At 40.7% G+C, this 17,377-nt stretch overlaps 1 protein-coding gene across 3 annotated transcripts in view; it reads left to right on the forward strand.

Moving 5' to 3' along the window:
* Positions 1 to 17,377, forward strand: part of dcc (DCC netrin 1 receptor) — a 321,689-nt gene that overhangs the window by 114,893 nt on the left and 189,419 nt on the right. For all 3 annotated transcript variants that reach the window (XM_088281223.1, XM_088281224.1, XM_088281225.1), the window contains exons 4-5: positions 854 to 1,004; positions 3,663 to 3,799. In XM_088281223.1, coding sequence (XP_088137349.1) covers positions 854 to 1,004; positions 3,663 to 3,799 — 288 coding nt within the window. The remainder of the gene's footprint in view (positions 1 to 853; positions 1,005 to 3,662; positions 3,800 to 17,377) is intronic.

Consider the following 17,377-nt stretch of genomic DNA (forward strand, 5'->3'; position numbering starts at 1 on the left):
ACAATCCGCAATAGACGCTACGTTATTTTAGCGTACCACAACAGGTGATCGCGTGTAGCATTCCACGAGTCGCACACGGTAGCCTGTGCGTGCCAACTACAGCTGACTAAATCGGAAATTATGTTATTGTAAATTAAATCGGGCGTCAGCCTCAACGTTTTCCCATTATAAATGTTCGTTTATCAATGCTGTGTTGCCATGAAAGGAATGTTTACATCGTATTAAGTAGCGTAGGTGTGCAGTTTGTTTACAGCACAGACATGAGAGAGCATCTCTGGTTAACATGGCGTTGCGAATCAATTATTTTATTTATCATATTGACGCATATTTTGAGCAGATTATATCGATATTAAATCGATTTTAGATTCATCTTTACATCCCTAATTGTTAGTAGTCGAGTGAGTAATGAAATATTAACTGTACTTGTTCGGATTATTTTGGTTTTCAAACAGCTTTTGGTTAATTAAACATGCACCAGGTCAAATTGACCCTGTAACATAATTGCTGTTCCTGAGCAATGAACAGAACAGAAGGGTTAAAGAATCATCATAGCATGACTACAGTAACATCCTTTGCATTCCCGTGTCTTCACAGTTTGGTTTAATCTCTCTTTGAAAAGGGAATTATAATGTTAATTTTGAAAAAGAGAGGAGTGATCAAAAATTTAATTAAATCTTTCTATAACTTGAATATTGCATTGTTTTCACCAAAGCAGAAGGAATGATAATACAGACTATTCATACTTTTTCTATAACGTGTCTGCATTAGGATAGTGGAACAAATATTCTACAGCAAAATAGTCTCAATGGTCCACACTTCAGTTTTCACATTTTTCTCCTTCTATTTCACTCAGAGCCTGGCATAAATCGAAACCTGCAGTTTCTCCAGCGTCCTTTGAGAGTAACAGCTCTGCTGGGAACCGACGCAGTGTTGGAATGTTCTGCCTCTGGATACCCCACTCCAAGCATTCAGTGGCGAAGGGGTGAAGAAGTGATCCAGACCTGGTATGTCATTGATTGCAGCAATCATTCGAGAATTATATTTATGTCAACGTGTAATCCTTTTTTTTCTCCATTTTAGCAGAATTACTTGACTGTGTGCTCTCTGGTAAGAATAAGAGTGTTCTATGGCAGAGTTGTCAAATCCAGGTTCAGTGTTAAAACCCTGCCACAGGTGCTTCTACTCAACCGGCAGTTAAACGAGCTCCTGGGGAGCTGTGAAGCACATTTGGCTGAAGCCAATTTGTGGCATGGTTTTTCTGAGCCCGGATTTGACACCTGTGTTCTTTGGATATGCAAATCCTCAATGGCGAGCTGTGCATTTGGTACCGGGTCTTTCAGTGGAGACTTACTGTACCTGATTTAAGCATCTATTTATTGCACCATTGTTATAAAAAAAAGTGCAATAGAACAACAACCTGTAACTGTGTGTGAAGCAGATTGGACAAAGATCCACATACATGTCCTGGAAATAGTGCAGCCAAGAAAAACGATATGAAAAGAAGGGAATAGACTTGGAAATTTATGAATACAATACAAAGGCAATCCAATATATATATTTTTTGTCACAGGGGTTTTTCTTTGTCTCGTCCCTCACCGAGTACCTGTTTGCCTTGTGTGACCCTGCCAGGGGCAAAAAGCCCCGGTCAAGCCCGTAAGATCATTGTGACACAAAAACTTTGTCACCACGATTATGTGATGTCGCATGGAGGGTGGTCTAGATAATCAACACACAAAAACATGAGTAGTCCTGACAAATTATGCTGACGATTAACTTACCTCCAAGGGAGTCTGAGCACCAGTACACTATTGATGTAGTAGATTTCCCGATTTGAAAGCCGTCAAGCTGGAACATAATTGTGCCAAAAATTCAATAAATGGTGTCAAGAGTCATCCAATTTCCTTGAGCAAGAGAAGAATTACTGACACAAATCTCTTCCATCCATTCAACCATTTTCTATGCCTCTTGTCCACATTTGTTTGGCGGGAGTGCTGCAGCTTTATCCAGCTGACTTTTGTTGTGAATTGAATGACCCGTTGTGACTGAATTTTGGGTTGGGAGCTTGATGTTGTCAGTCGCTATGGTCCAATATTTTGTCACCTTTCTTTTATCATACAGTTGGATTTGACATGACCTGATGTTTTTCAATATTTAAGCTTGAGTCAGTGACGCATCAGAACGTCAAGCTTTCTCCCATGCCATCCACCTAATCTCCAGCGCTATTCACCGGGAACCCAACATTCCATCACTTGAACATTATTTCGCAGAGGTAGGAGTTTGTGACCATTTGCTGCTGAACTGTTCCTTTGTCTTCGAGCATCAACCTAGCGTCTATTCGGACAATTGTGATAAGTTGGCCTATGTTATTCACTTGTTTTGGGAAAAAAAGAGAAGGTAGGCAAATTCCTCAGAGACATTGGGATTGTTTGCCCATTTTTCTGTGGAGATGCATGAGACTTTGATTTGCCCTTCATCAGCCATCCAGCAAATGGCTAAGGGCATTACATCCGGGCTCTCTTTCAGCTGCAGACTATGGCTCTGAATTCAGGATTTTAGCTTCTGAGAGTGAATGGAATGAAGCCGTATAAAAGACAGCTTACGTTTGTGGCCTGTCTGAGGAGACCCAAGATCTGCAGTCGACTCGGGATGAACCCGAGTCCCTCGTGCAGTTAATCTCCCTCGTGTTTCCGATTGACAATTGCATCAAAGCACTGCGTCCCAAAACTGTCTACCCTTCCTCCCCTTGTGCCGCTGCTCCTGCACTGGTCACCCAGCCCTTCACAATCCCCGAGACACCTACAACCGCAGAGGAAGAGCCAATGCAACTTGGCAAAACCCGCCTTTCCCACGAGGAACATGCCCAGTGGAATATGCGGCGCATTTGCATTTTTTTGTAGAAACTCTGGGCATTTTATCAACCAGTCCCTCATTCCGACCCAATAGTCCCCGTCCGACTACAAAAGGTGTGGGCAAACTACGGCCCGGGGGCCACATGTGGCCCCGTTAAACGTTTTAATCCGGCCCGCAGAACTTGAAAAAATTTAAATAAATAAACCTTGTTAATGTTTTATTTTCTAAATACTGTGCTTTTTCAAAGACATATATATTGTTGTAATGCTTTTGTTCACTTTCATTTAAAATGACATATTTTTTTTTTTCCAATGAGGTGAGGTTACCAAAACACTCCATCCATCTGCTCCTGGTCCAGCCCCTCTGTCAAATTTTAGAACCCATTGTGGCCCGCCAATCAAAACGTTTGCCTACCCTTGGACTACAAGAACTAGTCTCTGTCTCACTTAGACGACGACACACCCGCGGCCCCATCCCTTTTTGTACTAGCGGAGCACAACTCGCGTGTCAACACCAATTCTTGATCCGATGGCGCCTGACTTGTGGCCGCCACCAGTCCCTGTTCTGGCAAAAGTCCTGCGACCGCTACACAAACCTGCTCCAGCTGAGCAGGCTCTGCACCCACCCCCACTGCAAACCCAAAAAAGAAAGACATCTCTTCTTTGACTCTTATCCTGTTTATGTGTCATCCATGGCACACAAAAGAACAATACACATGTAAAAAATATATTAACAAACAAAGTAACTCAACTTGATAACGTGCATATGCAACATTGGGCCATGAACTAATACAATCCCTCTTCTCCGTGCAGGAATAACAAGTATTCTCTGTTGGCTGGCAGCAATCTGATCATCAGGAGTGTCACTGATGATGACTCGGGCGGTTTTACCTGTACTGCTGCCAACAAGGACCACAACATCACTGCAAGTGCCGAACTGAGTGTGCTGGGTGAGGAACTACTTATTATTTGTGTACTTTTGGTGCATTTATATTATATTGATCTTTTATGTTGACCATAAGATAAGCCTGGAAAATATGATATCAGGAAAAGAGAATGGATATTGTGCAACAGCACTGAAGAAGGCATACAGGAATTTGCCCTGAAACATGGTCTGTAAAATGTCTGTATTGTTTTATAATTAATTAGAGGGAAGTTTTCATTGAACTACATCCTATTCTTTGCAGTGATTGATTGATCATTTAGACAATCTAATAGATCAGGGAATCAAAGTCTGTTCCCAAAGAGTTCTGTAATGGTAGTCTAACTGAACCCAACAATCCATAAACCTGAAAGAAAAAGTCAGAGGGATATCTGTGTTCAGTTAAACGTTTTGCCACTTTTGAAAGCCCCACGGGAAGAAACCAAAAAAATCCCAACTGGAAACTGTTAACACTCATACATCCCAAAAATAATACGAAAGGAAAATAGAGCAAAAAGTCATTCTTATCTCTCCACTGGAGGAACCTCCTCTTACACTCTAGAGAGTAACCCGGGGGAAAGAATCACATCCAAAATCAAATGCTGTCATAAAATATGTAATGTAAACCTTGTGTTTGCTTCAGGAGGGTTTCATAAATAAAATATGTTTGCATTTATTGTCTGACTGCCTCATGGCAGCTTGTGGCTTGAGTTGCATCAAGTCATTCTGATATGACAAAACATTACACAGATGTACCTTAGTTGTTTAACATCATTGCAAATTAACTAATGACATGGAGGTGACAGAACTGTTGTAGACGACTGTTTTTTGACAAATTAAAAAAAAAAATGTTGGGATCCCCTTGAAAGTCATTATTATTCCCTGTCTCTTTTTGCCCGAGGCATATTAGCCAGGGGCGGATTTTCGTTCATGCAATTATTGTTGTTCAAAACAGTGAATCAAGGGCCACAATGCCATTGCTTTCAAGTGGCTTTAACCCTTTGACACCCTTATGTTCCTACTAGTTGAGTGTACATGTTTTTCTATACGTGCCTTTGAATTGGCTGGCAAAACAAATCTCATCATACACAGCAATGTGCCCATACTGCCTGCATTAATGGGACGGCAGTTGTAAGCGAATTCAAAATGTTGCCTCTGTGCCCCATCAACACTATTAGCATGCACATTTTCCTTAATTACTCTGCCTCAGGCTACTGTTTGTTTGTCATTATGGATAAAGATCTTCAAATATATACCTACAGGTACCTTTTTTACATGAGGCATATTTTCTTGTCTATCCATCGCAATCCTGGTAGGAAAAGAGAAATTTCTGTGGACACAGTATATGCTTAAATAGCAGCCTCCATTTGATACTGTTATGATGACAGCTTTTGTTATGGCTCGATTATTGTATGATAAGTCACGCGGTGATTCGGCCTCATGAACAAATAATTGCGTTCCACCAATTAGATGCCTCACTTTTTTTTATCCGTATGTCCGTCCATTCATCCATACATACATTTTCTGACGATCCTATCCGGGTCATGTAGGGAAGATGGAACCTATCTCAGGTGATAGGGTTAAAAGCAGACGGCATACTGGACTGATCACCAGTCAGTAATTGGAGATTGCATTTAGAAACAGACAACCATTCATATTCAAACACACAGTCTCTGAGCAGAATCCATCCGAGTGTACCAGTACACTAACACTTGACCGCTCCCTTTTACCTCCCCATGAAAAGAAATGGGAGGTGGTACCTCTCGGTAACTGCAATTCCACCAAACAGTCCAATGAACAAGTTCCAGATCTGCATAATGGATAGCTACTAGGGCTGCACGATATTGGAAAAAAATGACATTGCGATTTTTGGGGAGGCTGCGATGTGTATTGTGATATTGAAACTAGATAAAATTTCACTAGATGACTCAAATAACTCTGTTTGGAAAGACTTTGCTTTGTTTATTATACAGCTCTGGGATGGCCACTTGATAGAAATACGTGCACCACGGCATTTTATACCTTTTGTCGAGCTTGCGGATCATTTTTTTAAACCTCTCTTTCGTGACATGTGGCGTGAGCAAGACGGTCTGTGTAGTCTGAGTGCTGCTTTTATGAAACAAACCAAAAGTTTCCGTGTTTTAAAAAAAAAAAAAAAGAAACATTGCGTGTCCTACAATGTGACTATTGCGCATGCGCACATCGCGATCGCAATGTTCAAACCGCATATTGTGCAGGCCTTATAGCTAGAGTTAATTAAATGGCACATTTAAAAACAATTGATTATACCCCAAGCGGCATGGCGGACTGGTTTGCACAATGGCCTCACAGTTCAAAGGTACAGGGTTTGGTTCTGTGTGGAGTTTGTATGTTCTCCCTTTGTCTGCGCGGGTTCCCGGTGCTCCAGTTATCTCCCACATTCCAAAAACATGCATGGCAAGTTGATTGGACACCCTGAATTGCGTGTGTGTTTGTGAGGGCGGATGGTTGCTCGTCTTTGTGTGCCCTGCGATTGTCTGGCAACCATTTCAGGGTGTACCCCGCCTACTGCGCAAAGACAGCTGGGATAGGCTCCAGCACGCCTGCGACCTTCGTGAGGAGAAGCGGCACAGATAATGGATGGATGGATGTTTATATCACTACATTCTGCTAAAATCCCACATAGCGTGCAATCAAATGAACATAAAATAATTTTTAGACAAAACAAGCCATCGGAACTGGTTTGAAAAATAACATGCACATTACAAAGCAGTATCTTCTTACAGTTGTACTGGAAGGATTTACTTGAAAAGACACACTGTATATGTAAATGTAGTTCTGATTATATATTAAAAGTCCACCGTTATTACAAACATTAGTGCAAATGAATGCTTCCTCTGCTCCTATGAAATGCCCAAGGCTACCGTTTAAGAAAATGTGCTTTCTGTTTAATGTACGAATAAACTTTGTGTTATGGAAGAGGAGTATGAGAAGAAACTTAACAAACAAATCAATTTCAATCAAATACCGTGTGAGCATAAGTGTCGGAAACGTCAATTTACCCCGCCAATGATAGACTATACCTGTGATTTATGGATCCAAAAATTAGGTTTCATCCCAAGTGACACGAATTTACTCTCATCCAGTTTCTTGTTTATCTGCGCTGATACAAAGGAAGACGACTGGTGATTGACTAAAAAAATTGTGTTGATTCTGTTGCAAAAGGCAAATACTGTGCTTCAGGAAGTGCGTTTGAATCGGAAATAGATTTGAGTTTGGTCTCATCAACAAACTGACACATATATTTCACAATTTCACCAGACAATACCTGTCTCAGATTTGACTTTAAATTGAATGCACTTGCAATCAAAATGATGATCTGATTTGTTTCGACAAACCGACTTGAAGTCAAACAGAAGCAGCTGCTGTTTGTTCTGGACAGGAGAGAATCTCCAAATTAACCTTCGGGTATTTGCAGTTACCCCCCAGCTGGGCCCCTCCACTGTTCTGTCCTTTCATGTCTTTCGTCTTCGCATCCCCTCAGAGGGGGTGTGTGTGTGTGGGGGGGGGTGTGTCTGTGTGTGTGTGTATCCGCATCACATTCTTATTCTGTTTACACGCGCCTGTCGTCAATCGCTTCCTGCAAACACAACCATGTTATTTTCAATAAGAAGCATCAGCATCAATCTTCTGTTGAGAGTGATTGTCTAAGTCAAGCTTGTCCACAGTGCTGGCGCAATACAAGATTCGACATTTTAAGGATCCAAAAACACCTTTAAAACATTCGAGATGTGAACAAAATGATTGAAAATATTTAGCTGAAGGTAATTTTTTTAAAACTTCTTAAAGTTCACTTCTGGGCTAGGAGTCAGAATCAAAAATGAGGTGGGATAGAAATGACTTCTCGCAGCATGAAAATATAACACTTAGGTTTGTATTATGAGAATAAAGTCTATTTCATGCCCAATTTTAAGTCGCCTGACTCATTTATGAATCAAAACTAATTTCAAATTTGGTCAGGTCATTAGCCGTGCAGTGTATAGAATGACACAAGCAACAATTGGGATCTCCCCACTGGTGGTGTGACCCTCAGATGGATTCATGGCTTGCCGAAAATGTGCTCAACCTCATATTTTGTGATCTCTTACGGTAGAAGCAGAGTTCTGACTGCATTTGCCTAGCTCAGAACGGTTTACTCTCATTTGCAAAGTTGGCGAACAGCCAGATAAGTACATGCATACTCCATTTGAACATTCCTAATCTCGTGACCGGTGAGTGTGTTGGCTGCTAAATGCTGTCTTGGTTGACTGTTCAAAAGCTCCCACCAGATACGTCAACTTTCTCGCTCGCCGTTTTCCAAGCCTGCTCAAAGCTAAAATAGCGGTGACGAACTGTAATTTACCAATGACGGAAGTGCTGTTAGAATTATGATGACAGTGACGGACTGACCATGACAGATTTATTCGGGTTAGAAATAGTCATGGTCTGATGATGACAACGAGTGGCCCGGCTGCTGGCGCATCACGAATGATGGATGGCAAAATGTATTGATGCGCACACCTCTGGAAACTTCTGGGGTTCATGTGGAACTGCCACAACTCAAATATACAGCGTGAGTTGTCAATTTATGTGTCTGAGTCTCTCAGACGTTCCATTTTGTGTGAGCACGTCACTCGTTCGCTTTGACCTTCTGTTGCAGGCGATTCATCTCATGCCGTGTCAGTTGGAATTAATAACTGTAAACTGTAAAATTGCACTGTGAATGAGGCAGCTTCAAAAACAGTGTTCGCCTGTCTGCTTTGCACTTGGTCTAATGTTCTTCTTGTGGTTCTGTGGGTTCTCTTATTTTGCAGTACGGCATGTATGTTACTGTAAATTTACTGTGGCCTCTAAATTGCCCACATAGGTGTGTATCTTCATCCAGGTCATGCCCTGGTTGGAGAAGTGCACCCATTTTTGGCCTGCCTTCAATATAAACATTTTTTCCTTTTACCACTGATGTTTTCACACTCCATATTTATTGTTCTGTGAGGTTCCTATCTGAGCATACAGTATGCTGCTTATCTGTAGTACAATTCCATGTACCATCAAATGCTGACAACCTGTGGTTGCACACTGTGCTGCAGACTCCACTAGTGTTTCCACCGCCTCTTTATATGTGCCTGCTCACCAATTATTGGTGATGCATCTCCTATGAACACAAAAACATTGCAGCCAATTGTATTTACTTGTCTAGAACAAATGCTAAATTGATTGAAAAAAAACAAACAAAAAAAATAATATAAGCTTTACTGTAATGTAATTTGAGGACATTTAGTTGCAGACCTCAAAAGTCAAAATACAAAACTCTATTGTGAAATCAAACAAATAATATTCCTGATATTATAAAAAAAAAAAATTCTACTTGTATATTAATTTATGTAATGTAATTTAAAGCACGGCAACTCCGGTCCTCCCGCCACAAAAATCGACGTCCGCCCCGGGATCGGACTGCCCAGCTCTGGTCGTCCATCACATATGTCAGCTTGCAGAGCGCAGAATGCCTGCATTTCGATCAAATCCACCAAATTCACTCACATGCCACTTGCGCCACAATTTAGACCTGATCTCAAGTGGTCTAATGTCTAATCTACTTTCCGTCACCAAATTGTCACGTGAACTGAGGTGTGTAAAAGAAAATTAAAAGACGAAACTTACATGTGCCAAGCCTAGCGCAAGTGTGCTACGTATGGAAAGAGGAGCCTCTATCTTCTACAGTATATTAAAACGTGTTAAGAATTCTCTCCAAATGTCACGACATAAGAATGAATTAAATTTCCCATTTGTGAAATTATTGAAGTGTTTTTTTCAAACGCGCTATAAATTGACAACCCCCTAAAATAATAAAAAATAAATAAATACAAATAATAAAAAAGAGTTATCGTGTCATATATCCAAGTGAAGGCTGTTAAAGACTGATGGTTAGCCGTGGCTTAGAGATAATATTTGGATGCTCACTCCACAAGGCAGTGACCATGATTAGATGATAAGGATAATGAATGCACGTTATGTCCTATAATAATGAGAGCGGCCCGGCTCATTAGCTAGTTCCTATTAGAAAGCTAATGAACCCAGAAAAAGGCAAACAAAACTAGCACAGGTGCTATTACTCATGTCACTGCCCATTTCACTTAAATGTATAAATATCATAAAATCCCACATGTTGCATGGAACCTCCAATAAAAAGCTATACGTGTGTAAGGAAATTAAATTATGTTTTGCAAAATGAGCTCACATTCATGTGAAGTATTCGGTGTCTGATTTCATATAATGAAATATTGTCTTCTTCTGAAGCATAAAACTCTTTGTCACACTCATTTAATCTGAGGCCACATTACACTGAAGTTGACTTCAAATATTGTGCGGGTAACAATGAATAATTGCCTCTGCCTATGATTAATACAGATCTGATCAGCACATTAAGGACAGCATATAAAGCTTGGAAAATAATGAACTGATATTTTCGTATTCAATAAACTATTGTGTATATGTTCTATAAAGTATTGTACGCATTGTAAAACATGTTTTGGTTAAGCATCAAATTCGTTTATTTTTCAAATTTACATGTAGATGGAGCTGGATTACATTTTTCTGATAATGTACCGTTAGCATCAAGTGATGACCTAACCCGAATAATATAACTATTTGTATGCTGAATAACAAGTATTTGCTCCTTTGTCTATAGGCAAACATGGACATTAATTAATTAATACTCTTTTAATTCAGGACTGTCTTTTTATCTACTATTATTCTCTTTTAATTTTTAGCTACTATGTCTTTTAGCTAAATAATTAAAAAAAATTTTTTTTTAATTATTTTATTTATGTATTTCTTTTTTTATATATTTTAGTTCCAGTTTTTCTCCAGGGGGGCCTCCGCGCTGGGAGATGTGGTTGGCCTTATCACAGGGGGCTTTATCACAGAGGCTCCTTAGGTCCGCGGGTGCCGGGGGCCTCTGCACCATGTGTAGGGTCTACCCGGTCAATCAGGGCCGGGGGTCACTGTGCTGGTGGAGCTTCCTGTGGCCGTGGGCTGACATTCCTCACAGCGCGGACGACCTACCTTGGGTACATTTTCCTCATATGGTTTCTCTGTGCCTCGCCATGTCTTTCTGTCTTTCTGTTAAGACAGTTTATTAGGTTGTGTGAATGCGAGTGTTTTGTGTGTATGTGAGTTCAGGCGTGGGTTGTAGTTTTTTGTTGGGATGTTTTTATTGTACAGCAATTTGAGCTGGATTTTATGTATGAAAAGTGCTATATAAATAAAATTTGATGTAAATTAGCCACTCACTCCACATAATGTGAATGTCACCAATTTTTGTCATTCTTACATTTAAATTCGTAATAGTTTTACTCAACTTCCATTGCTTGTGCAAGATTTAGCTCTGCCATGACCATCTGGAAGCCTCTCATCTGCTATCCGTGTAATTTATCATCTGCGCGGCAACTGTTGGCGATGCATGAAAAGGCAGTCTAGAAATATGTGTTATGGCGGGTTAAAAAGGAATTGAATGGACCATATTGCAGTGAATGGGACTCAGTGTGTGAAAGTAGCCACCATTGCAAAAGCAAAAATGTAAGAGCTTCACTGATGGCTGCCCTAGGAAAGTAGCCGTGTGTTTCGTCTGCAGGGATGGCTCCTCACATTGTGATCTATAAAAGTGAGGACCCAGGTGTTTTCTTGGATTGGGTGTCGCTGTTGGTTTGAGAGGAGGAAAGAGTAGGAACGCTCATAGATGGGTGAATGGTAGAAAATACCATTTAGGGTTTTTGGTGAGGAATTAACTTTTTAACATGGCTCCAAAAAGTTGTTTAGCATGACATGGCCTTTTTATGCTTCTCTAGTGGAAATGTGAGGTTGTGTCTGGGATGCCAGCTGGAGGACAAATAACCTCATTCTTTAAATGGCTGATTGCTTAATCGAATTCTACTTACGTACTTGGTATTTTCAGTAGTTCTGTGATGGCGCTTTTAAAGGTGGAAAGCTGTAACTTTTTAAAGAAGGGGTAGCGCCTGCAGCCAATCTGTGTTGGGCCGCTCATTATGTTAAGCGATGCAACTCGGCTTTTTATTTTAACACGCTTACGAGTGGCTATTACAATGGAGATGGAAAGTTTATTCTGTGAAACACTTTCACCATCTCATCAACGCATTTATGTGGTTTGTGCTCCATCTTACTCACTTTCTCCACCCCCTCTGCGGAGATTCTCCTTTTTTTTTTTGGAGGGGATGTGTTTAGAAAAGGTTGGTCCACTAGCCATGTAATGTTTTCAGTGGTGCAACAATCATTCGTATAATTAGTTTAGCATTTCCCCAAACATAGCTGAGAAGTTTCACATTTCATCCCACCTGTGCATCTGAGTTTGTAGTAGAAGCTGGCACCCGACTGTGCATGAGATCCAAGATGTGAGAGTGGGCGAGGGGCAAGGCAGATCCCCTTGCAAACAGGATGATGCATTCTAGGGGTTTACCGCTTAAATAAAGAATTTTCAATGTACGTGTGCCACAGATGTGAGGGGCATAAGTCTGTCAAGCCACAGCTGCTGAACGAATGAACACTTTGATATCGTGACTGTCATGTAACATCTCTGATGCACCAATTTACTGGGATACAAGTGTGAAAACAGCTATGAGGTTCTTCTTCTGCAATATTATATCCACTCTGAATCACTTTATGTTTGAAAACCATTTGGAAAAATACTCTCCTGCTGTGGTGCTAGGCGGACTACTGCCACTACTCAGAAACAGGGGCGTACATGAGAAGACATGAAAGAAAAAGGGGGCAGTGTCACAGACCTCCTGCGGGGAAGGGGACCTCTTTAGTAACCAGAAGGGAGGATTTCTGTCTGCCAAAAAATGCAACAGGCCAACCAGCAGGTAGAATAAACTGTCAAAAATTCTGTCAGATGCTTTAGCTCATCATCTGTTGTCTTCTTGGCTAGAATCATTCCTATTTTGCACTTTTTTTTTTTTTTATTTCATACCAGGCATCACATATTTTGCTGGAGTGAAAAATGTTCCTGGTTCCTTCCCACACGTCAAGGAATTTCACCATTTGGGTGCACTAGATGGCTGCTGGACAATAAAACATTTAAAGAAACACGCATGAGATAAGCACTAATTTGCCAGTATCAGCCGATCGTAGCAATTACTTTAATTGCATCACAGATGTTGCATTCAGACTAACATCCAGAACAAGGATTGCATTCTTTTCTGCTTGCTACCTAAAAGTGGTACCTTGTTTTAGCCTCGGCAGTAAAAGCCACATCTGCATGAACAGTCCCCTAACTGACTCACTTTTGCTGCGTTAACGCAGTTTTCTGTCACACCCATAAAGCTGCTTGTGAAGCAGGCTGTTCTTGATAGTCGTCTGACAGAACTCTGTTTTTTTAAAACCATACCCCCAAATGTCACCATGTCACCTTGTCTTGCATGTGTTCGGATTAATGCCTCTTTGGTCTTGTGTGTTCAGACTGTTTAATCCATCGCAGTCTGTCCAGAGTACTGCCCTTATTCAATTCATTCTGTCCGATTGCAGGTTTTTAATGTGGCTGTCCAATCCACCCAGTTGATGAATAAAATCAACCTGACGAGTCCCTTTGTGTCTTTAGCTTTGTAATCCAGGATTTGAACGCAATCAAGTTACAGAGGGGGCTGAAAGGGACTTTACATGACTTTTCAGCGTGGCTCAGGCTGATTTAGATCACCTTGGTTATCGCTACTATTATGTGCTGTCGGCGTGTAAAGCCCAAAAACTGATCAAAATGGACTTAGCACGCTGAATGTGACCTTGTGGAAAGACATCTTGCCCAGCTTGTCCGAAACAGAACAAATGTGTGCTCATCAGTTACAGGCATCTGTTCATATTTACCATCTGTCTCTCTTGGAGTGGCAGACTTTCGGGATATTTGGACTGAATCCTTGGATTGTCTGCCTGCTCTCTTGCCCAGCATTTGTAATCCTCCCATATTTGGGATTTCTTTTCTTCTGAGGGTAGACTTTATAGAGATTTTGAACAGTACCCGAGTTTTAAATGTTGTTATAGCTTCTGCACTTATTGTAAAAACACATTGTTGCACTTCAAAAATTCTCTCTTCTTTTACTGCCTACTCTCACTTCTTTGTAATTTTCTTAAAATTCTTACTTGACTCAAATCAAGATACAGATCGAGCGCTTTAATAACTTCAGTTGTGCAGCAATAACTAAGTGCTATACATAAGATCATTTTAATTACAACAAATGCTACTATTACTATAATAATAATAATAATAATAAAAGTAATAAATAAAGTGATAAATAAATTACTTGCATCATACAGAAGACGCAGCCGTCTCATTGCACAGTCAAACATGTTGAGCGAAGTTTTTTAGAGATGAGAGAAAGGACTGCTAATACAATACAATACAAAACAATTTTATTTATATAGCGGATTTCACAACAGATGGAGTTGTAACAAAGCGCTTACCATATGCCGCCATATAAATTAGCAGGTAATTAGAACACAAATTAAAACACATAAACACATTTACAAAATATACCAGAATAATAGCAGAACAGTGACAGTGGCATGTTGAGTCGAAAGCTTAAGAATAAAAATGCGTCTTCAAATGGGTTTTAAATTTAGAGAGAGAGGGGGCTTGCCTAACATTTGATAAGAGGTCATTCCATCGGGAAAGACCAGCAACAGAAAAGGTGAGATCCCACTGAGGCTGCGCTTTGTCCTCAGCACCTCCAGTAGCATGTGTTCGACAGACCTGATGCAGCGGGTAGGTGCGTTGGGGTGGCGGAGTTCGGCTGGCTGTCTGCAAATAAAGTGCATTGCAGTAATCAAGCCTAGATGTAACGAATGCATGGATTACTGTTTCTCAATGCTGTTGGGAAGGAAATATGAAAGAAGCTGATGAAAGATGAAAGGGGCAGAGCAGGACTCAGTGCAACCTAGGCGAACACAAAAGCTCCTGCCAGTCAAATAGGATCTAAACCATTCGAGAGCACAACCACTAATGCCCACTTGGTGCTGTAAACGAGCCAGAAGAATACTGTGGTCCACCGTGTCAAATGCTGCCGTTAAATAGTGTAAATTGTTTCGCGCAATGTGAAAAAGACACAGTGGAAAGTGTCAACAAAGCTGAAAGTTAACATCATAGCTGTTATAAACGGGTTTTGATTTACAGGCAAACATGACGACAAGAAAAATATCTTGGCTAAAATGCTGTTAATAGTTCAAAGCTGGTTAATTTGTCACAAAACAAGCACTTAATGATAATAAAAAGTGTGGAAAAGTCCAAATACGTGAGAAAGTTGACGTGGGCTCCTGACTACTCGGTCAGGTCACCTTTGTGAAAAAGAATCTGATCAAAATTTTTAAATGAATGTAAAATAAATAAATAAAATGAATATCACATGAACTGATCCATAAAAACAGTCGTAAATGCTGTTTGGAGTAGTTTGTAAAATATTGTTTGATATCCATGGCTTCCTGTAAATGACGGATGACCTGTTCAGTGTGCAGTCCACCTTTTCTTTAAAGTCAACTGGGGTGGGTCCAATTTATTTGTGACCTTGCACAGATTCATAGTTCATTCGCTGTTGCCAGCGATTGACTACTTGTTAAACTCTCTCAGCCTGGTTTGGTTCCACGTCTCTTTATTGATGTCACTTTTGTCAGGTTCCTTCGGCTTTCCTTCCAGTTGTTTGTCTGCGGTGGCTTCCTTCCTGCAAACTTGAGCTGTTCCTCCTGACAGACGGCTCTGGCTGAGGCAAACGGTTAAGACTGGCCTCAGGTGTCCTATCCCAGTTGTGTCTCTCAGCAGGAACCAAACCACACTGGGCTGTCAAACAGCATGGGCTTCAGAGTTTATCACCCATAGTAAATATTTACAGTCTAATCCTGCTGCGATGTGACAGAATGAAGAGTCTAATTAAGCAGAAAGGAACAATGCGATTTTGAGGTTTCTGAGTGCTGACGTGGAGCCAGTCACAAGGAGACATTTTTCCAAAGATCATTTTAATGGCATTCGACTGTGAGGTCATGTAGATATTTTTAACTTACGATGAGAGGTTTTTGTTTTATTAAACAACAACAAAAAACACGATGGCTTTCACAAAGTTGCTAGCTTCCCTAAAATAATCACTAACACTTCCAATTCAGAATCAGAATCAGAAATCCCTTTATTGTCATTGTACTCAAGTGTGCAACGAGATTAGAGAGCTCCCCTCTCCAGTGCAATACTAATTTAATCAGATCTATAAATTAGATAAATAAGAGAATAAATAATGTGATGTAAAATAATATGAAATTGGATAAATAAAACACATTACGTCGCTGTTCTGCAAGGTAAGGGTGGTCGTGTGTGTGTGTGTGTGTGTGTGTGAGGTTTCATGTGCTCTCCCAACATTTCTAACCGCTCAAAATTCCATTTATGTGCACAATATACTAATCTGAGTAAATGGGTAATTTATTGCTATTTAGGATCTTAGTAAACGAGGCTCCTAATCTACATTTGCGAGATTTGCTGTGCCATCTGTTGGTGGGAGCACGGAACCTTGTTTGTAACAATTCATGCGATTCAACCACTACACTTGCAATGACCTGGCAGGAAAAATATCTAGTACTAAATACTGTAATAGAACAATATATAAATGAAAACTTGCTTTCACTTATTCTCACAAGCATAACCATCTAAGATGGAAGTAGTTTCTCTGCCTACAATCACGGCAGCCTCAGCCCTGATGGCGCTTTCATCTCCTGAAGCCACTTAGACTCCCTCTGATGATTAATAATGGACAGCTAGCTATGATGGTTATGGAACTCAAGGTTTAGCTTCGTTCCATCCATCCATCCATGATCAAAGAACAAGTTCAGAGGCAGTCAATGCTATGCTCCCAGGTTCGCAGGCCTGGAGCCCACAGCGAGCCAATGATCGGAGATTGTCGCCTTGCTTGTTGGTAGCTGATGAGCGACGAAGGTACTCGCCTCCCTGCTGGCACTGCTTCTACTCGAAATCACTGACTTTAGGGGGTCCTATGCACAGAAAGCCCCCCTGCTGAAGCAATGCTCTCGAATAACCTTCTCTTCGTCCTCTGGTCGACTGGGTCCTCCATCTGTTCCCTCTAACTGGTTTGCTCCTCTGCAGCCAAATCAACCTGCTCCAGCAATATTTCTTGTCAGGTGTATTGCATTTAATGTTTCAACAATTATATTTATTCTTGTGCTTGCATAACCGCAACTTTTACATTTGATTTGATTTTTTGTTAATGTTCGTTTGAATTTCAAGCAGAGGTGGGTGTAGCAGCCCAACATTGTACTCACGTAGGCGCACTGTCACTTTAGAATAATGCTAAAAATAAAATGTAGTCCTCCAAATATATACTTTAGTAAGAATAAATAAGTACATAGTGAGAATAAATTTCTTTGCAAATTCAGCCACTGTCCAACAGCTTCAACGGTCGCTGACTTTCAAGGTCCTTGCAGAGGCACTGTGATCTTTTATTGGTATACAAGTCGTGCATGACTTAAATTACCTGATAGGCTGCAGACAATGGAAGACTTGTGTTGACTTTCAACAACAGTTTTTGAGACTGTGGAA

The sequence above is a fragment of the Idiotropiscis lumnitzeri genome, chromosome 18, assembly GCF_059441095.1.
Source record: "Idiotropiscis lumnitzeri isolate Australia: NSW breed Sydney's pygmy pipehorse chromosome 18, RoL_Ilum_1.0, whole genome shotgun sequence".
Classification (NCBI taxonomy): Eukaryota; Metazoa; Chordata; class Actinopteri; order Syngnathiformes; family Syngnathidae; genus Idiotropiscis; species Idiotropiscis lumnitzeri.